The sequence below is a fragment of the Prionailurus viverrinus genome, chromosome D1 (genome assembly GCF_022837055.1).
Source record: "Prionailurus viverrinus isolate Anna chromosome D1, UM_Priviv_1.0, whole genome shotgun sequence".
In the NCBI taxonomy this organism is placed as follows: Eukaryota; Metazoa; Chordata; class Mammalia; order Carnivora; family Felidae; genus Prionailurus; species Prionailurus viverrinus.
This window is the reverse complement of record NC_062570.1, coordinates 65209776-65233675: the sequence shown is the minus strand read 5'-3', so window position 1 is coordinate 65233675 and position 23900 is coordinate 65209776. Positions and strand designations below refer to the sequence as shown.

At 41.5% G+C, this 23900-nt stretch overlaps 1 protein-coding gene across 3 annotated transcripts in view; it reads left to right on the top strand.

The window, feature by feature from the left end:
• The first annotated feature begins 5065 nt into the window (after positions 1 to 5065).
• RIC3 (RIC3 acetylcholine receptor chaperone) overlaps positions 5066 to 23900 on the top strand; it is a 67037-nt gene continuing 48202 nt past the window's right edge. For all 3 annotated transcript variants that reach the window (XM_047823429.1, XM_047823430.1, XM_047823428.1), the window contains exon 1: positions 5066 to 5308. In XM_047823429.1, coding sequence (XP_047679385.1) covers positions 5185 to 5308 — 124 coding nt within the window. In that variant the 5' untranslated portion in view covers positions 5066 to 5184. The remainder of the gene's footprint in view (positions 5309 to 23900) is intronic.

The window sequence follows — 23900 nt, the reverse complement described above, 5'->3', positions numbered from 1 at the left end:
CTTTTTTAAGAACTGTTTTCAGAGACCAAGGTGCATCCCTGGAATCTCCTCTGAGATGGAAAAGCCTCAGTTGCAGGGGGAATTCATTTTTGGGAGTGGCCAAAGTCACTGTATTCATCAGAGTTCTCCAGAGAAAGAGCCAATTGGAAGTGTGTGTGTGTGACTGAGGGTGGGGAGGGGAGGGGAAGGGAGGGGGAAAAGAGAGAGAGAGAGACAGAGATTTTAAGGAGTTGGCTGATGTGATTATAGAAGCCAGGCAAGTCCAAAATCTTCAGGGTGGGCTGACAGACTGGAGATCCAGGAAGAGTTGATGCTGCAGTTCAAGTCTGAAGAGCTCCTGCTGCAGAATTCTCTCTCTCTCTTTTTAATGTTTATTTATTTTCTGACAGAGAAAGAGACAGAGCATGAGTGGGAGACAGGCAGAGAGAGAGGGAGACACAGAAGCTGAAGCAGTCTCCAGGCTCTGAGCTGTCAGCATAGGGCCCGATGTGGGACTCAAACCCATGAGCTGTGAGATTATGACCTGAGCCAAAGTTGGAGACTCAACTGACTGAACCACACAAGTGCCGCCAGGATTCTCTCTTAGGGGAGATCAGTTTTTTGTTCTGTTCAGGCCTTCAACTGATTGGGTGAGGCCCACCCACATTATGGAGGACAATCTGTTTTATCAAATTCCACAGATTTTTAAATTTTTTAAATTTATTTTGAGAGGGGGAGAAGGGGCAGAGAGACATAAAGGGAGGGAGACAGAATCCCAAGCAGGCTCTGTGCTCTCAATGCAGAGCCTGACATGGGGCTCAAACCTATTGGATTATGACCTGAGCTTAACCCACTGAGCCACCCAGGTGCCCTGTCAAACTCCACAGATTTTAGTTACTCTCACCCAAAACACCCTCACAGAAACATCCAGAATAAAGTATGACCACATATCTGGACACTGTGGCCCAGCCAAGTTGACACATAAAATGAACCATCATGGTCACTAAGGGGCAAATTTGGTGGATGGGATAGAGAAACCTATTGTGGACAAAATCAGTGGCTTTTTGAAATGAGACTCTTTGGTTTGATTCTTCTTTTGACCATGTCTTTTTAATTGAAATATAAGTATATTGAATATTAAAATTGACATGGAACATAATAGTTTTAAAAAAAGAACATGATAGTTTCATGTATACAACATGATTCAGTATTTGCATATATTGTGAAATGCTGACCAAACTAAGCATAGTTAACATCAATCACCATACAGTTACAATTTTTTTTCTTACAGGTACTTTTAAAAAATGTTTTTATTTATTTTTGAGGGAGAAAGAGAGCGTGAGCAGGAGAGGGGTGGAGAGAGAAGCAGATGCAGAATCTGAAGCAGGCCTCAGGCTCCAAGCTGTCAGCACAGAGCCTGATGCGGGGCTTGAACCCATGAACCGCGAGATCATGACCTGACCCAAAGTTGGACGCTCAACTGACTGAGCCACCCATGTGCCCCTTTTCTTATGAGAACTTTTAAGATTTCTCTTATCAACTTTCAAATATACAACACATTATTATTAACCATAGTCACCATGCTGTACATTACATGCCCAGGGCTTATTTATTTTGTAAGTGGAAGTTTAAATATCTTTTGGGGTGACTCTTCAAGAAAACTGTTGATTCCTAGGAAGATACATGGTTGCTCAGAGCAGTGGCAAAATCAGTGTGTGTGGGAAACCAGCAACATCATACTTCAATAACTATCTACTGTGAACCAGTTCTGTGCTCGGCCATGTCAAGGAGAGAAGACATAACCCTATCCTCCTGCGGTTCCTGCCCAGGTGAAAAGACCCAACAAACCCATGATAAATAGTGTCCACAGCAGTCCAATGAAAGAAGAGTCAGCATGAGTTGTAGTGTCCAGGAGAGCTTCCTGGAAGAGGTTCAGACCTGTTTGGGCCTTCTATATTAGGGCAAGGTCAGCTGTGAAAGGGGTGGAGAGAAAGAAATCACTGACAGCAGCTGCAGGTCAGTGGCTCCAGCTGTGGGCTCTCAAGCGCCTCAACTCAGGGAGACCTGCTGGTCATTAAAAGGCGGAGTAGAAGCTTCTAAAGAGAAGGAGACGAACAGAGGTCTTTCCTTTCCTTGGGGTTTAAGGCTGGAAGAGTCCCCTCTCTGCCTCCTACTGCACACCAGAGAAAGGTAGGTTCTCTGCCCTTGGTCTCATGATCCGTGAGCAGTCATCTCTGGGCTGAAATTGGATGTCAAGAGTAGTGTAACAAAAGTAAATCAGGAATGCTGGAGAGGTAACTAGCATAAGGATAAGAACTCCAGCAACACAGGAGAAAGCTTCTAGGGAGCAATTTACAAGTTCTGTGGCAGTGGGACCACAGGCGGGAGGAAAAGAAGTTTGTTCAAATTTGGGAAAATAAAAAATACAATGATTAAAAAGTACAGTTATGATTAAGGGCAGGCATTTATTCAGTTTCGTATTATCATCAGTGTGTTTCTGCACGTAAAGGACTTAAAAGTATTCCTCGCAGAGCCTGCTGCCGTTGTTACAACCACTCTCAAAACCAACACAAATCCTACCACTCCTTAGAAGAGCATGTCATCTGGCCACTCATTATACGTTTTGTTTCTGTCACCTTCTAACTTTCTTATTCTAAGTTTCAGTAACTTCTTACTCAAGATTTTAACATCCAGGTCACTATCTTTTCCACCCTATTTCTGTTCTCCTACTTGGGAACTTCAATATCATGGTGTAATCCGAGTTTCCTACTGTGGCCTCTCATCACTTTACATGAGCACTCTTGCTAATGTTATCTTCTCCCAGCCTTCACTTACTATTGATGGACTGATCGCTTCTATATTTGTTTCCGGCCCAAACATCTCTTCTTAGTTTCAGACTCCCATATCCAACTGGATAGCTGTACATGGGTATTTCATGGAACTCAAACTCAACTAGTCAAAATTGGAACTCTTTTTCACAAACCTAATTAATCCATTCTCATGATTCTGTTATATGGAATCAATGTCTATCCAGTCATCCAAACCATAATCTTGGGGGTCATTGCACTTTTCCCTGCACCTCTTAGAAGTCCTATCCCCTCAGTCATCACCTCCATAAACTGCACCTGTTATCCATGAGTCCAGAGCTTCCCTGGTTCCAGAGAGTAAAACTGGTGGTTAAGAGGGCAAGTCCTGGAGTAAGCATGCCTGGGTTCAAATAATGGGTTTTGACTTCTGTGTAATTTGGGGGGAGTTACTTTTAAGTTTTCTGTTTCTTGGTTTTATCATCTGTAAAATGGGTATACAATATTGCTTAGTCCATACAATTGTTATGATATGTAAAATACCTGGAACATAGTAAGTACTCAATAGCTTTTAGTGATGTTGATGATATCGAGATCGATGATGCCAGAGCATGCTGGTAGGGGCAACCACCTGGAACAAGATTGAGGAACAAGATTTAAAGGATATCACCTGCTTCTTAACCAAACTTTCAACCAAACCTTTATGCAGCCCCACGCTACATCTCTGCCTTTAAAGGAATACTCAGTGCCTCCCATTCTTAAGACTTCCTAGGTTCTGAGGGACAAATTAGTTTCCTTTTTAGGGGCTTTCCCTCTGTATGTATTTCACTTATAATGCCATTATATGGTAGCCACTAGTCACACATGGCTATTAGGCCATTGAAATGTGACTGACTAGTGCTACACCTGTTGAAATATTTTGGGTATATTGGGTTAAACAAAATGGACTAAATGAACTTCACCCATTTTTCACCTTTTTAATGTGGCTACTAGAAAATTTTAAATTACATACGTGACTATCCAATTTCTATTGGATAGTGTTGTGTTTTAACAAAATGTTGACCTTTCTTGTCCCTTGTCATATTCTTTCCCATTCTCCTTAGTCTTGTAGTTGATACACTTTATCTCCTTGTTTTCATTTTTGTGAGGTGTCTGGGGGAAGCAAAGATAAATGGATGTGTTCCATCTGCCATGTTGAACTGGAAGTTATATCCAAGCTTCTCACAATCTAGCTCCTGCTTATATTTGTAGTCTTATCACTTTATATTGTCAGCAACCCTGTGGCTCAGCCAAAATGAATCACTAGCAATTCTTGGAACACACACAGGCTTTCATGCCTTTGCCTTCTTTGCATCCTTTGCCTGAATACTCTAAATCCTCCCACCTGTCTAGTGACTTATTTTTCAAAAACACACTCGAATTTCACGTACTTTGAGGAGCTTGTCTTGACCCTCTCCTTCCAGTTGAGCTGACTACTCCAGAAAATGCAGAAAATATTCTGCATAGATACCTATCTGTCCCATAAGGAAACCCATCTTATACTCTGGAGTGCCATTTCCGGATTTGATACATCAGAAGAACTGAATGTTCATAAAATGCTTATTCATTTAGCTAATAAACATTAAATAATAAAGACAGTAATGGAGGACTGTGGGAATGCAGAGGAAGGAGAAGCTGACTGGAAAAGTTTCACGAAGAGAGTGTTTTTTTTTTTTGTTTTTGTTTTTGTTGTTGTTTTTTTTTTTTTTTTTTTCAGTTGTTCTACAGAGAAGTATTTACCCGGTGGAGATGGCGTTAGGAATTTTCCAGGCAGAGGGAACAGGACAAGCTAAGGCCCCCGGAAAGCAAGGAATATGCTGCGGAAAGAGCAAATGATCTAGTTTGGATGTTTGGATGCAGCACTGTTAAGACCAAATCATTCAGAGCTTTCAGGGCATAGAAACAAGTCGGATGGCTGTGCCAAGGATAAAGAGGCGTTCTTGAAAGGTTTTACGCTGTGGAGGGGGATCATTAGGCGTGCGTTTCAGCATTCGCTCCTTTGGCTACAGACTGAGAACAGCTGTGAGCAATGGGAGCTGCCTTCGGTAAGGGGACGGACCGACGGACGGACGCACGGACGCAGCCACGCAGTGAGCGGGATGCGCAGAAGGCCGGGACCGCCAATGCCCCGGGTCCGAAGGACGCGCCCCTGGGCGTGGGACGTGGAGAGGGAGGAGTTTCCAGTTGGCAAAGACGGGAGGCCGCGGGTGCGAGTACGGAGGCCGCGACCGCGGTGCGGGCGCCTGGCGCACTTGTCCCTCGCGCGTCGCCGTCCGCGCAGCCCCGGTTCGGTCGGAGGAGGCCGCCGGCGCTGCGGTTCCGGTTCCGGCTGGCGTCGGCACCTGTGGCGAGGGCGGCGGCCATGGCGTACTCCACCGTGCAGAGGGTGGCCCTGGCCTCGGGGCTCGTCCTGGCTGTGTCGCTGCTGCTGCCCAAGGCCTTCCTGTCCCGCGGAAAGCGGCAGGAGCCGCCGCCGGCGCCGGAAGGTGAGCAACCGGGCTAGCTTCCCCTCAGTCTGCGAAGAGCACTGCTGCACTGAGGGGTGCTCCAGGTCTCCTCGAAAGGGCTAGAGAGGGCGGACCTGGCGGCGTTTGGGAGGTGCCAAGCCCCTGCGGGTCCCTTGGCGTCAGCGGACGACTCCTCCAGCTGTCTGGTCCCTTCGACCTCCGGACGCAGGAAGAGCCGGGAGTGCTGGCGTTCGCGCGCGCCTGGGCACCCTCTCGGTGGCCCGTCGCACACCCGTTCGAAGCTTCCCCTCTTGCCCTCACTGCCTTAACCCAGCTGTCGCCATCTGCTCAGGTGCTTTGAGTCAGGAGGGCTTCCACTTGCATTCCCCTCTTGGGGGTTTCCGTGTGCTTTCTGTCGTGCTTTTACATAAAGTCAATTGATATCGGTGTGGTTAGCCTTAAGTCGTTGTGTACTTCCACCGCCCCGCTTGAGCCTGTTTTTGTGCCTTTTTAAGTATAATTTGAAATTTTTAACTCAAATTTCAGTTACTGAGGTGAACAGATTACTACTTTCCCCTTACTTAAATTGTTTGGTAATCCTTTGTTATTGGTATGATCTTTGTGGTGTTTACAAACCCACCGTGTTGGTTGCTTTCAGGGGCTTTTCCATAATGAGTGTAAAGGGATGGATGTCCAGGTTGAGAGAAGGGACTAGAACAGTTCTCTGTAGGTCTTGAAGTTCTAGGAACTTTCTCCTGTAAATAATCTCTGTAATACCCTTGAGGATGGTTTTATAGTCTCCAGACACTTGCACTAATATTCAGCCCTTGGTGATTGGACAGCTCCTTTTGAACTGAGATCCACTTCCCTGTTATTTGTGCACACTGACCATATAGTTCCACTCTCTTGCACATCATAAATTAGAAATACTATAGAATGCAAAGCACTAAATTCTAGGGGTGGAGGACAGATTGAACCCAGAATTCTCTTGATAGAATTTGCTTGATAAACTTCATGCTTGTAAAACTATCTACCTGGAAGAGACTTCCAAAAAATTATCACATTATTTGTTTTTCTTTCTACCTTGTTACAAAATCCTAAAGGTTTTGCTCACTTTGTCTAATGATCCTGTCTTGTCTGCCTTGAAGATTAATTCATGATGATCTTGAGCAGTAAAGATTCTTCTAAAATGGTATTTCACTGAATTGAATTCCATTATGCTGAATTATCTTGAATAAGTTCCATTGAATGTGAGTGGGAGATCCTCTTATACATGTTGTGGAGAGATTAAATGTGGCTCTTTCCCTTGAGAACTCAAGAGCTGATATTCAATGTTGTCATCTTAGAGATGAGAACACTTTCTCTTCTCCTTATTCCCTGGAATGTTCTTACCTCACCTTCCTTCTCCTTACTCAAGTTTCAGCTCAAATGTAATCTCCTCAGAGAGACTCTCCCTAGCTAAGACAGCTCCACCCGAATCACTTCCTAGTCCTTCATGTTGTATTATTTTCCTTTTTGAAGGAATTACTATATGGTATGAAATGTTCTTATTTGTTTACTCACTTTTTTTCTGTTTCTACTTTCGAGTATGTAAGCTTCATGAAGGCGGGGACTTTGTCTTGTCTACCACTAACTACTTCATTTAGCATTTACCTAAAATGGCAGTCAATAAATAACGTGAATAAGTTAAGTTCATGAAGCTACTAATACTGTGAATTCTCTTTTTGCATTAGTTACTAAAAGAGTATAATCTAGGCAAAAACTTACCTTGAATGATCTATGCCAGTAACTGAAATTTTGCTAACTAAAACCTCTGCCCTTTTATGGACCTAGAGGGTATTATGCTAAGTGAAATAAGTCAGGAAGACAAATACCATATAATTTCAATTATATGTGAAATGGAATCTAAAACCTTAAACAAATGAGCAAACAGAAACAGACCCGTAAACCTAGAGAACAAACTGATGATCCCCAAATGGGAGGGGTGGGGGAGGGAATGGGGAAAGCAGATGAAGAGGAGTGGGAGGTACAGGCCTCCAGTTTTGAAATTAATAAGTCACAGGATGAAAGTACAGCACAGGTGTTATAGCCAGTGGTGTCACAGGGCTGTGCAGTATAGATGATAGCTGCACTTGTGAGCATAATAATGTATAGAGTTGTGGAATTACATTAGTTTCAGGTGTATGACATAGTAACATTGTATGTTAACTAGACTTAAAAAAAAAATTAATTAAAATCCTCACACCGTTATGTCACATTTTTAAAATAGTGATTTCAGGGTGCCTGATTGGCTCAGTCCCTTAAGTGTCTGACGCTTGATTTTTGGCTCAGGTCATGGTCTCCTAGTTTGTGGGTTCGAGCCCCGTGTTGGGATTTGTGCTGACAGCATTGAGCTTGTGTGGGATTCTCTCTCCTCTCTTTGCCCCTTCTCTGCATGCTTGTGTGAGCACACCTGCTCTCTCTCAACATAAACAAACATTAAAAAATAAAAACAGCCATTCCTATTGTTGATAATGCTGCTATTAACATTGGAGTGCATGTACCCCTCTGAATCTGTATTTTTGTATCCTTGGGGTAAATACCTGGTAGTAAAATTGGCGGGTCATAGGGTAGTTCTATTTTTAGTTTCTTGAAGAACCTCCATACTGTCCTCCAGAGTGGCTGCACCAGTTTGCATTCCCAGTAGCAGTGCAAGAGGGTTCCCCTTTCTCCACATCCTCACCAATACTTGTTGTTCTTTGTGTTAATCTTAGCCATTCTGACAGGTGTGAAGTGATATGTTACTATGATTTTGATTTGTATTTCCCTGATGATGGGTGTTGTTGAGCGTCTTTTTATGTGTCTGTTAGCCAGCTGGATGTCTTCTTTGGAAGAGTGTCCATTCGTGTGTTTTGCCATTTCTTAACTGGGTCCATTTTGTTTGTTTTTTGGGTGTTGAGTTTGAGAAGTTATGGATTTTGGATACTAATCTTTTACCAGATGTGCTGTTTGCAAATATTTTCTCCCATTCTGTAGGCCTTCTTTTAGTTTTGTTGATTGTTTCCTTTGCTGTGCAGAAGCTTTTCATCTTTGTGGATTTTTTAATGTTTATTTTTGAGAGAGCATGAGCAGGGGAGGGGCAGCGAGAGAGGGGAACAGAGGATCTGAAGAGGGCTCTGCGCTGGCAGCAGTGAGCCCCATGCAGGACTCAAACTCATGAACCATGAGATCATGACCTGAGCCAAAGTCAGATGCTCAACTGGCTGAGCCACCGAGGTACCCCCAGAATCTTTAATCTTGATGAAGTCCGAGTCGTTCATGTTTGCTTTTGTTTTCCTTGCCTTCAGTGATGTGTCTAGTAAGAATTTGCTCTGACCGAGATCACAGGTTGCTGCCTTTGTTCTCCTCTAGGATTTTGATGGTTTTCTGTCTTACGTTTAGGTCTTTCATCCATTTTGAGTTTTTTTGTGTATAGTGTAAGAAAGTGGTCCAGTGTGTCTTCTGCATGTCGCTGTCCAGTTTTCCCAACACTGTTTGCTGAAGAGACTGCTTTGTTGAAGATGAGTTGACCCTATGGTTGTGGGTCCATTTCTGGGTTTTCCATTCTGTTCCATTGATCTATATGTCTGTTTTTCTGCCATAACCATACTGTCTTGATGACTACAGCTTTATAATATAGCTTGAAATCTGGAATCATGATACTTCTAGTTTTATTTTTTTCAGAATTGCTGTGGCTATTCAGGGTCTTTTGTGCTTCCATACAAATTTTAGGATTGTTTTATCTAGCTCTGTGAAAAATGCTGGTGGTACAGGTATTTTGATAGGGATTGCATTAAATGTGTAGATTGCTTTGGGTAGTATAGACATTTTAACAGTGTTCTTCCAATCCATGAGCATGGAATGTTTTTCCATTTCTTTGTGTCCTCTTCAGTATCTTTTGCAAGTTTTCTATAGCTTCCAGAGTACAGATTTTTTTTTTTTTTTTTTTTGCCTCTTTAGTTAGGTTTATTCTTAACTATCTTCTTGTTTTGGGCACAGTTGTAAATGGGATTGGTTCCTTGATTTCTTTTTCTGCTGCTTCATTACTGGTGTATAGAAATGCAACAGATTTCTGCACAGTTGATGTTATATCCTATGACTTTGCTGAATTCATGTATTCTAGCAATTTTTTGGTGGAGTCTTTTGGGTTTTCTACATAGAGTATCACATTGTCTGCAGAGTGAAAGTTTGACTTCTTCCTTGCCAATTTGTACGTCCTTTATTTCGTTGTGTTGTCTGATTGCTGAGGCTAAGACATTCAGTACTATATTAAATGGTAATGGTGAGAATGGGTATCCTTGTCTTGTTCCTGATAGTAGGAGAGAGGCTCTCAGTTTTTCCCCTTTAAGGATATTAGCTGTGGGTCTTTGGTATATGGTCTTTATGATATTGAGGTATGTTGTATCTATCCCTACTTTGTTGAGGGTTTTTATCAAGAACGGATGCTCAAGCTTTCTGCTGTCAGTGTGGAGCTGACTTAGGATCCTCTGTCCCCCAGTCTCTCTGCGCCTCCTCTCTGCTTGTGCACTTGCTTTCAAAATTAAACATTAAAGAATTCATGGGGCACTTGGGTGACTCAGTTGGTTAAGCGTCTGAGTTCGGCTCAGGTCATGGTCTCATGGTTCATGAGTTCAAGCCCAGCATTGGGCTCTGTGCTGACAGTGCAGAGCCTGGAGCCTGCTTCAGATTCTGTGTCTCCCTCTCTCTCTCTCTCTGCCCCTCCCTCGCTCACGCTCTGTCTCTCTCACTCTCTCAAAAATAAATATTAAAAAAAAAAAAAAGAATTCATGCTATATTTTTTTCAAATGCTTTTTCTGCATCTATTGACAGGATCATATGGTTCTTATCCTTTTATTAATGTGTATCATGTTGGTTGATTTGCTAATATTGAACCAGCCCTGCAGCCCAGGAATAAATCCCACTTGATTATGGTGAATAATTCTTTGTCATGATAAGCACTGGATGTTGTATCTAAGTAATGAATCGCTGAATTCTACTTCTGAATCCAATATTGCACTGTGTATTAACTAACTAAAATATAAAAAAACAAAATAAAAATTAAATAAAAAGGAAAAAAAGACAAACCACAAAACAGACTCTTACTATAGAGAACAAACAGATGGTTACCAGAGGAGAGGTAGGTTGGGGGATGGGTGAAATAGATGAAGGGCATTAAAGACTACATTTTTTTTAATGATTATTTATTTATTTAGAGAGTGTGGGTGCATGTGCACACAAGTGGGGGAGAGACAGAGAGAGAGAGAGAGAGAGAGAGAGAGAGAGAGAGAGAGAGAGAGTGAGTGTTAGAATCCCAAGCAGGCTCTGTGTTGCCAGCGTGGAGGCTGACGCAGGGCTCAATCCCATGAACTGTGAGATCATCCCCTGAACCAAAACCAAGAGTCAGACACTCCACCAACTGAACCACCCAGACACCCCAAGACTACACTTTTGATGAGCATTGAGTAATACATGGAATTGTTGAATCATTAAATTGCACACCTGAAACTAATATAACACTGTATGTTTACTGGGATTAAATTTTTTTAATTAAAATCTTGTTAATGTTTATTTTTGAGAAAGAGAGTGTGAGCAGGGGACGGGCAGAGAGAGAGGGGGACACAGAATCCGAAGCAGAATCCAAAGCATCTCGAATCTGAGCTGTAAACATAGAGCCTGATGCAGGGTTTGAACCCACAAACCATGAGATCATGACCTGAGCCTAAGTCGGATGCTCAACTGACTGAGCCAACTAGGCACCCCTAAAATTTTTTAAAAAGAAAAAAAATAGCAATTCCTACCCATTTTGGGGTTACATACCCCTTTGAGAATCTGATGAAAGTTAGAGTTTCTCCCTAGAAAAATTCACATACTATTTACACATACATTCACAATTTGAGTGTCAATTCGGAGAATTCACAGAACCAAGAAACCTTTCTTTTAGAGAAAGACAACCCTGATTTTTGAAAATTCTTAAAACCCGTCATTGTAACTTTCATTTCTGCCCATTGGAGTATGTGAAACAAGTACAGTCTCTTTTCCACATGACTGCTGTTTAGACCATCTTTTAGTAAATATTTATGATGTGCTCTTTCACTTAGTGTGTACACAGTGTACAGATAACTGTGGATTCTAAGAAAAATGAGCCAATTATCTGCCTGAGGAATGCACAGTTTAGTAGAGGTAAATGGACAACAAATAAGTGAAAACAATATCAGTTGCATATACTCAAACACCTTGCAGGAACCAGTGGGAACTCATGATTAGAATGATCAGTTTTATTGGGAGCAGGAAAGGTGTCCTAGAACAGGAGGTTTTCTTTTCTAATGGCTTTCTTAAGATAAAGTTCACATATAGTTCATCCACTTCAAGTGTACAGTTCAGTGATTTTTGTTCTATTCCGAGTCATACAGCCATTACCACAATCAGTGTTAGAACATTTACTTTGTCATCCCCCCCCCCCATCTCCATCATACTCTTTATCCATCACCCTCCAACACACCCCACTCTGCCTTCAGCCCTAGGCAACTTTCTGTATGTATAAATTTTCCTGTTCTGGAAATTTCATATAAATGGAATCCTACAATATGTGATCTTTTGTGATTGGCTTCTTTTGCTTAGCATAATGTTTTCAAGGTTCATCCCTGTTGTAGCATGTAACAGTACTTCATGACTTTATGACCAAATAGTAGTCCATTTTGTGGATATGCTACATTTTGTTTATCCATTCATCCATTGATGGACATTTAGGTTATTTATGTATTTTTTTATTATATACGTAATGCTGCTTTTAACATTTGAATATAAACTTTGATGTAGACATGTTTTCATTTTTCTTGGGTGTATACATTTGGGAAATATGAACATTTTAGTGTGGCTAGAACTAAAAGTGAATTTTTTTTCCCCCTTTGGTCAAGTTAGCTAACGTACAGGGTAGTCTTGTAGTCTTGGCTTCAGGAGTAGATGCCGTGATTCATCACTTACATACAACACCCAGTGCTGATTCCAACAAGTGCCTTCCTCAGTGCCCATCACCCATTTTCCCCAACCTCATCAACCCTCAGTTTGTTCTCTGTATTTGAGAGTCTCTCTTATGGATTGCCTCACTCTGTTTTTAATCTTATTTTTCCTTCCCTTACCCTCTAGCCATGTGTTAAGTTTCTCAGATTTCACCTGTGAATGAAATCATGTGATCTGTCATTCTCTGACTTATTTCACTTAGCATAATGGCCTCCAGTTCTATCCATGTTACTGCAAATGGCAAGATTCATTCTTTTTCATTGCTGAGTAGTATTCCATTGTATGTATATACCACATCTTTTTTTTCTCCATTTATCAGTCAATGAACATTTGGGCTCTTTCCATAATTTTGCTATGTTGATAGCGCTTCTATAAATATTGGGGTGCGTGTGTCCCTTTGAATCAGCACTCCTGTATCCTTTAGATAGATCCCTAGTAGTGCTGTTGTTGGCTAATAGGGTAATTCCATTTTTAATTTCTTGAGGAACCTCCACACTGTTTTCCAGAGTGGCTGCACCAGTTTGCATTCCCACCACAGTGCAAGAGGATTCTCTTTTCTCCACACCATCACCAACATCTGCTGTTTCTTGAGTTGTTAATTTTAGCCATTCTGACAGGTGTGAGGTGGTATCTCTGTGTGGTTTTGATTTGTATTTCTCAGATGATGAGCGATGTTGAGCATCTTTTCATGGGTCTGTTGGTCATCTGGGTGTCTTCTTTGGAAGCGTGTCTATTCATGTCTTTTGCCCATTTCTTCACTGGATTATTTGTTTTTCGGGTGTTGAGTTTGGTAAGTTCTTTATAGATTTGGGATACTAATGCTTTAATATGTCATATGTCATTTGCAAATATCTTCTCCCATTCCTTCAGTTGGCTTTTAGTTTTGTTGATTGTTTCCTTTGTTGTGTTGAAGCTTTTTATCTTGATGAGGTCCCAGTGGTTCATTTTTGCTTTTATTTCTCTTGCCTTCAGAGATATGTCAAGTAAGAAGTTGCTGTACCCAGAGTCAAAGAGGTTGCTGCCTCTTTTCTCATGTAGGATTTTGATGGTTTCCTGTCTCACACTTAGGTATTTTATCCATTTTGAATTTATTTTTGTGTATAGTGTAAGAAAGTGGTCCAGTTTCATTCTTCTACATGTTGCTTTCCAATTCTCCCAGCACCATTTGCTAAAGAGAATGTCTTTTTTACTGCTTTGTTGAAGATTAGTTGGCCATATGTTTGTGGGTCCCTTTCTGGGTTCTCTATTCCATTGGTCTCTGTGTCTGTTTTTGTGCCATTACCATACTGTCTTGATGCTTCCAGCTTTGTAATACAGGCGAAAGTCCAGAATTGTGATGCCTCCAGCTTTGGTTTTCTTTTTCAACATTACTTTGGCTATTCGGGGTCTTTTGTGGTTCCATACAAATTTTAGGATTGTTTGCTCTAGCTCTGTGAAGAATGCTGGTGCTATTTTGATTGGGATTGCATCGAATGTGTAGATTGCTTTGGGTAGTATCGACATTTTAACAATATTTGTTCTTCCAGTCCATGATCATGGAATGTTTTTCCATTTCTTTGTGTCATTTTCAATTTATTAAAAAAATTTTTAATGTTTATTTTTGAGATGGGGGGGCAAGGGGCAGAGAGAGATGGGGACACAGAGTCCAAAACAGGATCCAGGCTCAGAGCTGTCCACACAGAGCCTGATGCAGGGTTCGAACCCGTGGACCATGAGATCAGGACTTGAGCTGAAGTCGGACACTTAACTGACTAAGCCACTCAGGCACCCCTTCTTCAGTTTCTTTCATAAGCTTTCTATAGCTTTCAGCATACAGATTTTTTTACCTCTTTGGTTAGGTTTCTTCCTAGGTATTTTATGGTTTTTGATGCAATTATAAATGGGATTGATTCTTTGATATCTTTCAGTTGCTTCATTATTGGTGTAATTGCTGTATAGAAATGCAACCAATTTCTATACATTGATTTTTATATCCTGCGACTTTGCTGAATTCATGTATCAGCTCTAGCAGTTTTTTGGTGGAGTCTTTCAGGTTTTCCATGTAGAGTATTATGTCATCTGCAAAGAGTGAAACATTGACGACTTCTTTGCCAATTTGGATGCCTTTTATTTCATTTTATTATCTGATTGCTGAGGCTAGGACTTACAGCACTGTGTTAAACAACAGTGGTGCTGTCCTGTTCCTGATCTCAGGGGGAAAGCTCTCACTTTTTTCCCCATGGGGATGATATTAACTGTGGGCTTTTCATATATGGCTTTTATGATGTTAAGATATGTTCCTTCCATCCTGACTTTCTTGAGGGTTTTTATTGAGAAAGGATGCTGTATTTTGTCAAATGCTTTTTCTGCATCTATTGACAGGATCATATGGTTCTTATCCTTTCTTCTATTAATGTGACGTACCACACTGATTGATTCATGAATATTGAACCAGCCCTGCAGCCCAGGAATGAATCCACTTGATCGTGGTGAATAATTGTTTGATACACTGTTGAATTCGATTTGCTAGTATTTTGTTGAGATTTTTGCATCCATGTTCATTAGGGATATTGGCCTGTAATTCTCCTTTTTAGTCGGGTCTCTGTCTGGTTTGGGAATCAAGGTAATGCTGGCTTCATAGGAGTCTGGAAGCTTTCCTTCCATTTCTGTTTTTTGGAGCAGCTTGAGAAGGATAGGCATGAACTCTGCTTTAAATGTCTGGTAGAATTCCCCTTGGAAGCCATCTGGCCCAGGACTCTTATTTGTTGGAGATTTTTGATAACTGATTCAATTTCTTTTCTGGTTATGGGTCTGTTCAAATTTTCTATTTCTTCCTATTTGAGTTTTGGTAGTGTGTGGGTGTCTAGGAATTTATCCACTTCTTCCAGATTGTCCAGTTTGTTGGTATATAATTTTTCATAGTATTCTGTAATAATTGCATTTCTGTGGTGTTGGTTGTGATCTTTCCTCTTTCTTTTGTGATTTTATATATTTGGGTTATCTCTCTTTTCTTTTTAAGAAGTCTGGCTAGGAGTTTATCAGTTTTGTTTATTCTTTCGAAAAACCAGCTCTTAGATTCATTGATCTTTGCTACCTTTTTTTTTTTTTTTTTTTTGGATTCTATATTGTTTATTTCTAATCTTTATTCTCTTCTGCTGGCTTTGGGCTTTCTTTGCTGCTGCCTTTGTAGTTCCTTTAGGTGTGAGGTTAGGTGGTGTATTTGGGACCTTTCTTGCTTCTTGAGAAAGGCCTGAATTGCAATATATTTTCGTCTCTGGACTGCCTTTGCTGCATCCCAAAGGATTTGGACTGTCATATTTTCATTTCATTTGCTTCCATATATTTTTTAATTTCTTCTTTAATTTCCTGTTTAACCCATTCATTCTTTAGTAGGATGTTCTTTAACCTCCATGTATTTGGGGGCTTTCCAAACTTTTTCTTGTGGTTGATTTCAAGTTTCATTCATAGTGTTGTGATTAAAATATGCATGGTATGATTTCAACCCTTTTATATTTGTTGAGGGCTATTTTGTGACCTAGTATGCAATCTCTTTTGGAGAATGTTCAATGTGCATTTGAGAAGAATGTGTATTCTGCTTTGGGTTGAAAAGTTCTGAATGTATCTGTTGTGTCCATCTGGTCCAATGTGTCATTCAGAGCTGTTATTTCCTTATTGATTTTTCTGCCTACATGATCGGTCTGTTGCTGTAAGTGGCAATCACTGTATTATATATATATATTTATGGTTGTGATTAGTTGATTTATATTTGGGTGTTTCATGTTGGGGGCATAAACATTTACGATTGTTGGCTCCTCTTGATGGATAGACCCCCTAATTATGGTATAATGCCCTTCTTCATCTCTTGTTACAGTCTTTGTTTTAAAATCTAGTTTGTCTGGGGCACCTGGGTGGCTCAGTCAGTTAAGCATCTGACTTCAACTTGGGTCATGATCTCACAGTTCATGAGTTTGAGCCCTGTGTTGGGCTCTGTGCTGCTAGCTCAGAGCCTGGAGCCTGCTTTGGATTCTGTGTCTCCTCCTCTCTTTGCCCCTCCCCCGCTCATGCTTTGTCTCTCTCAAAAACATAAACCTTAGAAAAAAAAAATATAGTATGGCTACTCTTGTTTTCTTTTGATGTCCAGTAACATTATAGATGGTTCTCCATCCCCTCACTTTGAATCTGCAGGTGTCCTCAGGTCTAAAATGAGTATCCATTCTTAAGCTCTTTTGTCTTTTGATTGGGGCATTTAGTCCATTTATGTTCAGAGTGATTATTGAAAGTGATTATTGAATTTAGTGTCATTGTGTTATCTGTAGGTTTTGTGCTTGTTTTGATGTTCCTGGTCCTTTGTAGTCTTTGCTGCTTTCCGCTCACAGAGTCCCCCCTTAGGATCTCCTGCAAGACTGGTTTAGTGGTCATGAACTCCTTTAGTTTTTGTTTGTCTGGGAAAGCCTTTATCTCTCCTTCTATTCTGAATGACAGCCTTGCTGGATAAGGATTTTTGGCTGTATATTTTTCCTATTCAGCACATTGAATATTTCCTGCCATTCCCTTCTAGCCTGCCGAGTTTCAATGGACAGGTCTGCTACTTCCCTTATGTGTCTACCCTTGTAGGTTAAGGTCCATTTATCCCAAGCTGCTTTCAGAATTCTCTCTTTATCTTTGTATTTTGCCTCTTGGACTTGGATGCCTGTTTCCTTCTCTGCATTAGGGAAGTTTTCAGATATAATTTGTTCAAATAAACTTTCTGCCCCTTTCTCTCTTCTTCTTCTGGAACTCTTATGATAATGGATACTATTTTGTTTCATTGAATCACTTAGGTCTTTAAAATTCTCCCCTTGTGGTCTAATCATTTCCTTTCCCTCTTTTTTTCAGCTTCATTATTTTCCTTAATTTTATCTTTTACTTCATCTATTCTCTTCTTTTGCTTCTTCCATCCTTGCTGTCACTGCATCAAGTTTATTTTGTAACTCATTTACAACATTTCTTGATTCATCATGACTTTCTTCCTTGATGTCTGCAGCAGTAGATTCTCTGGTGCCTTCTATGCTTTTTTTCAAGCCCAGCTATTAGTCTTAAGACTATTATTCTAAATTCTTGTTCAGATTTATTGTTTATATTTGTTTTGAGCAATTCTCTGGCTGTCATTTCTTCCTGGAATTTCTTTGAGGGGAATTCTTCCATTTTGTCATTTTTGGATAGGAGTCTGTCTTCTCTGTATTTTAATAGCTTGTTATGTGTCCTGCACCTGTGAGTATTATTATATTAAAAAGAGATCATACATTGTCCAAGGCCTGGCCCTTCAGGAAGTGTTTTTGGAGTGTATGGCATGCTTTCTGTGTAGTTGGGAGCTCTATCCCACTGGTCAGTCCTCTATAATGCTCTTCCTTGTAGTGGTGGATTATTTGGACCTTCCACCAGGTGTGCTTTGATTTGTTCATTGAAGTAACCCTAGAAAAAAGGAAAGGGCAGGGAACCTGATCCCGTACAAAGAGTAAAATGAAAGGGGCAAAAAAAAAAAAAAAAAAAAAACCAAGCAGAGAATCAAACAATCTATAAGGCTTAATCCAGAGAGAGAGAAAGGAAAATAAAGAAGATATAGAAAAGGTGTAAAAAGAATAGAGTAATGCCTGATTAAGCAAACAAAACAGAGAAAGAAAGAAAGAAAAAAATATATATATATAGTAAGAATTGACCAAAAGTCAAATCAGAAACTGTGAGCCTGATTTGCAAAGGAAAAAAAGAGGGTAGAAAGGAGAAGAGAAGGAAAGAAACGGGGAGGGGGAAGAGCAACAGACTAACACACAAGACCGCGGGATAGGTGTCTGTTGGTGCCTTGGACTGGTGGCTGTGCTGGTTCGGAGGTGAGGCAGCCTGGATGGCTCAGTCTCACTCCAGTAGGTAAGCAGTTGCCGGCACAGAGGGGTGGGATTTGGTGTAAGCAGGTCCCGGCTCCTCTAGGGGCCGCTGTCCTGTTCCCTGAAGCCCCACCTTGTTGGTGAAAATGGCAACAACTCAATTTCACCTCCCCCAACCAGGGCTCCCCAAACCATGCTGTTCAGGCAGCCCACACAGAGTAGTACAGGCAGTCACCTTGCCCTGCTCCTCAGTCTCCTGTGCCTCCTAGACATTCAGCTGGGATTCAAAACCGGATGTCTTAAGGGGCTCTGCACTGAATGGATTCTGTTCTGGTGTAATACCACTCTGCCCTGCCGATAAAGGGCCTTTGGCGCCTTGTGTGTGGGGGGTGGGGCGGACAGGCAATAAACCCTCTTCCCACAATACTCAAGGGAGGGAGGGGACTGTTCTCTCCCAGTGTGCCCTTGAGATTGCTACAGCGCCCCAGGGCTGGCTCCTGTCCCCCAGGTGTGCACACACATCGATGGCTCCAGTCCAGAGAAAGTCATGCACTTTTGAAAACTGATCTTGAGCACCTAAGGCTGTTGGCAAAGTAGAAACTGGCACTCACGGTGTTTCTTGTTCCTGAGTCCGTGGTCTGGAGAGGTTTTCCTCTTCTCCTAACACAACTGCCATCCACAGCCTGTCTTTCTCTCTCTCTCCCTTTTGTCTCTCCACAGAAGCAATTCCCTCCCCTCCATGCCTACACTATTTAATCTCCCCCAGTTTGCATACATGCACCTCTGTCCTGCTAAACTGTTGCCTCCACCTGGGGAGATTTTTCTGTCACTCCACAGATTGATTTCCTGGATGTTCCAAGTGTTCTGACCCTTTATGGCTGTGTTTGAGGGACAAGGGACATCCTGGTACCCCTACTTCTTCTCCACCATCTAAACTTCTCCTCTGAAGTTTAAGCTTCTCCTCTGAAATATAATTACTCTATTTTCAACCTTTTGAGGAACTGCTAAACTATTTTCCAAAGAGACTTGCACCATCTAACATTCTTTCCAGCAGTGTATAAGCATTCTAGTTTCTCCATATCTTGCCAACAGTTGTTATTGTCTGCCTTTTTTTTAAATGTTTATTTTAGAGCGTGAGCAGCAGACAGGTAGAGAGGGAGGTGGAGGATCTGAAGCAGACTCTGTACTGACAGCAGAGAGCCCAGTGCAGGACTTGAACCCACAAACTGGGATCATGACCTGAGCTGAAGTCGGACACCTAACTGATGGAGCCACCCAGGTGCCCTGCTGTCTTTTTGATTATAGCCATCCTAGTGGGTGTGAAGTGATATCTCACTGTGGTTTTATTTGCATTTCCCTAATGACTAAGGACATTGAGCATCCTTTTGTGCATTTATTAGCTTTTTGTATATCATCTTTGGAGAAATGTCTTATTCAGATCTTATACCCATTTTTAAATTGGGTTACTTTTTATTGTGGAGTGTTAAGAGTTCTTTAGATAAAAATCAGTTATCAGATATATAATTTGAAAATATTTTCTCCTATTGGGTTGTCTTTGATTTCTTGCTGGTGTCTTTTTAAGAAGAAAAGTTTTTCCTTTTGATGAGAGATGAGACTAGATATGTTAGCAGGGGCCACACTGAGAAGATTTTTTTCTGCCATATTCAAGGAGTTAGGATTTTATTCTAAAAGTAGAAGAGGCCATTGTAAGTTTGTAAGTAGAAGGGAAACATCCAGTCTGGTTTTGGAAAGCACATCCTGGCAGCAGGAAAGGAGCTGCATTGTGAGGATTTCTTTAGGGACAAGATAGTTGCAGAAGTCCAGTTGAGACAGTGTGAGCATCATTAAGTCAGTGTTGGTGAGTTCATCAGATAGAATATTCATGATAAAAGACAGAAAATTCAGCTTGAACTGTCTGAAGGCAAAAAGGGGATTTACTGTGTTGAGTACATGAAGAGATTCTGTGTTAGAACTGGCCTTCAGTGTTGTTTGATCCAGAGACTGACATTCTCATCAAGTCTCCGGCTCTGATTTTCTGTGTCCCATTTCACTTCCAAGTTCCTTCTCAAGTCAGCTCTGTCCTGACTGCTCTCACAGGGTAGCGACAATGGTTGCAACAGTTCCAGACATCACCTCTCAAATTCCATTGTCCAGAGAAAGAGGATGTCTTTTCTTTTAACTCTTCCTTCACTCCCACCTCATTCTTATCCCCCCCACCCTCGTTCTGTCCCATTAGTTCCAGCTAACCTATCCACCCATCTTAATGGCCTGAAGTAAGTTACTTGCAGTGCTTTGGGTAGAAAGAACATACTGATTAACCCCTCTGAAGTTGAGTGTGATTCCCAAAGGGATATAGAGGTATTGGAGGCAAGAGGAAATAGAGCAGGGGAGGCTGTTACCATTGGGTAGGGAGGAGAACAATTTTTTTTTAAGTAGGCTTTACGCCCAATGCAGGGCCTGAACCCAGGACCATGAGATCAAGACTTGAACTGAGATCAAGAGTCAGCTGCTTAACTGACTGAGCCACCCAGGCACCCTGGGAGGAGAACAATTTTAAAAGCTATTTTTATTTTTAGTATTTTTTATATTTCTCTGGTTTTTACTTTTATTTTTAACTTTATAATTGTAATTTATTTAACATTGTCAGAAATTTCAGTTGTTTTAAGAGCCATTTTTAGGTAGAAGCGGAAGGTGAGGGAGAAGGAGGCATCTTGGATTGGTCTCAGTTTATTGGCTTAGGTGATTAGACAGATGGTGATGCCCTTCACCAAAATAGGAATGGAGGAAAAGTAGATTAAAAGGGAAAGATAGTTCAGGAATTTGAAGGCTAGCATCATGTCCCCTTCATCAGTCTTTTTTCCTATGTTGACATCTCTGGCTCCATCATCCATTCCTCATGTCACCTAGTTCTAGGTATCTCAACATCTCAGTGCCCTCTTAGAAGGCAAGTAATAGCAAATGGAAGCCCATTAGCTCATGGAAGAGCAACCTGTTGCCTCCCCCACCCACCTTTAAAAATCTCCCCACTACTTCTCTTAATGCACCCTAAGGATTGCTTTAGATTTTTGGCATTTTACTTGCTGACCTTGTGGTTTATTAGAATCCTAAACTTTTATTATCATTATTGTTATTATTATTGTTATTGTTTGTTTATTTAGAGAGTGTGAACAAGGGGGCAGCAGAGGGAAAGGGAGAGAGAGAATCCCAAGCAGGCTCTGCACTGTCAGTGTGGGGCTCAAACTCCCAAACCATGAGATCATGACCTGAGCCAAAACCAAGAGTTGGATGCTTAACTGAGTCACCCAGGCACCCCTAAGCTTTTTTTTTTTTAAATGACTGCTGTTCATCTACTTTGTCCAATTTGTACTGTTCACTTTATGCTTTGGAACATGGGTGGGTAGGGTTAGCAGTCAGCCTCACTGTCTGCCCCTGGTCTCTCTGCTGCAGTTGCAGACACCCTAGAAGGCAGGGGTTTCTCCATTTTTGCCTAGTTAAAAGGCTTGGCTGCTGGAACTGCGGGGGCACTGGTGTGGGGGGTTATCTTTCCTTCTCCCCAGCACAGGATTCCCTTTGCAGTGGTGCTGGTCCTTGCTGGGGTTGTTTGCAGGGTATGGTGGAGCAGGAGCTGCTTTGGAGGATTGCCTGCTGAGGCTGTGCAGAGGAAGGTGGGGCCATGCACATGGAACTAGAAAAATAGGTGGAGAGTGTTAGTGTTAGTTTTTCCAAGTGTCTTGCTATGTAGGCTTGGAGAGGAGAAGAGCAATGGCACATGTTAGCACTTATGTTGAAGTCTCCTGAAGATCCCTGCGCCTCCAGTATATGTTCTGAGGTTAGTAAATCTCCTTCACATACACCTCAGGCGCTTTTCAAACTGTTGTTTCTATGGTTTCTGTGCTGTGTCTAAAGCCAGGTTATTCTGTCCCTTTGAGGGTGAGGTCCCCGTTTCCTATCTCCCCTCAGCTCTCCTGGAGTTAAGCCCATTGATTTTTAAAGTACCTGGAGTTAAACCCTGCTGATTTTAAAAGCTCTCTTAAGCCCTGCTGATGTGCTGATATTTTTCAATGCCAGATATTTTGGGGACTCATCTTCCCAATGCAGGTCCCCAGTGCTTGGGGTGCCTGATGTGGGATTTGATCCTCTAGCTTCCCCATGGGTTGTGTCCTTCTCATTTGTGGTTAGTCTTATCTAGGTTTGCTTCCCAGTCTCCTCTCTGCTCCTCTGACCCTTTTTGATCTGGCCTCCCTCTTCTCTACAATTAAATGTGAAAGTGCTGTTCTGTCAGTCTTTGGGTCATTTTCAGAGTTAGTTGCACAGTGTAGCTGTTATCTCAGTGTGTCCATGGGATGAAGTAAGTTCAGGATCCTCCTCCTCTGCCATCTTCCTCACAATCTCCAGAAGCATCCTTTTTAGAATCTAAATCTAGCCCAACAGTTACAACGTGCTCACTTCTCTACAGTTGAAAAATCCACCATGCAGCTTTTGCAAACTGGGACAGTACACATCTACTCCATCTTTTAAAATGCCATTTTTATCAATGTAATTTCTTAAAATTTTAGTTTAGGAACTTTTTTGCAAGTTCTCCAGTCTTGGTAGAAATTATCTGGTGGATAGACCCATCCTCCTCACCCATCTGGGACTTTATTTTCGTCCTTAGGATTGTTAATTTTCTTTCATGTAACCCAAAATTCATTCCCTTTCATAGAGAATGTGGAAGCAAAATAGAATTTCAGAAATTCTGCTTTCTCAGCATTAAATTTTATCAGGTAAGTTGCCTTTTTTTGGTCTAAAAGTACCCCTTTTGCTTTAGCTAGCCTTTTGGCAAATCTTAATTTATTTTGGACCTTGGCTGCCTCATGGGGCTCTTTATATCTTGCCACTTAGTCACTTCTGTGTCTTTCTGTTCATCTTTTCTCTGTTGTTTTAGAAGAGCTACATGGACATCTGCTTTCCCCCCCCCCCCCCCTCTGCCTTTCCTATCTGCTTGAGAATTTTTGAAATGCCCAAGCAGCAATGCATTTTAAGAACTTTACTCTTAGAAAGGGTCTGTCTCATGCCATGGAATTCTGTTTCTATTTTCAGAACTTAATTCTGCCTTCCTAGAGCCCGTGCTGCAGAACCCCTACTTTGCTGCCATGAATACCGAGTTGGCACAGTCCCTTTCTCCTACAGTTCTCTTTCCATTTCACTATCCAGTATCTTCTTTGGCCAAAGTACAGCTCCCCTACTCTCACCTTATGCACCTGTGTAACATGAAAATGTCAGCATGCCAGGTCAGGAACTTGTCAGCTATTCCAGTGTTAACTTTCTGAGACTTCAGACAGGTGCCAGAGTAGTTGAAGTCCTCCAAGATGACAGTGTGCTGCTTCTGTGCTAGAGTCGGTTTCAAGAGAGTCCTCACCACTTCCGTAGCTGGATCCTGTGGTGTTCCCATGATAATGTCCTGACATCTCTCCTCCTGACCCTGCCTGCCCATGTTTTCCAGTCATGACTCACTTTGAGTACTTAGAAATAGGGTTCCTTACCAGTCCCTTTCCAGTAGCCCTGTTCCTATGAAATAACTTAGACTCTTCTGTCACCATATTTTCCTTGAGTGCTGCCCACTGAGTCTTGAGCTATCTGAGATTGAAAATATATACACATATATTTTATTATGTGTATATATATATCACATATATGTATATTTATGTGTACATATGTGTGTATGTACATATATAATATACATATATAATATACATACATAATTCTCAAATTAGCTCTTT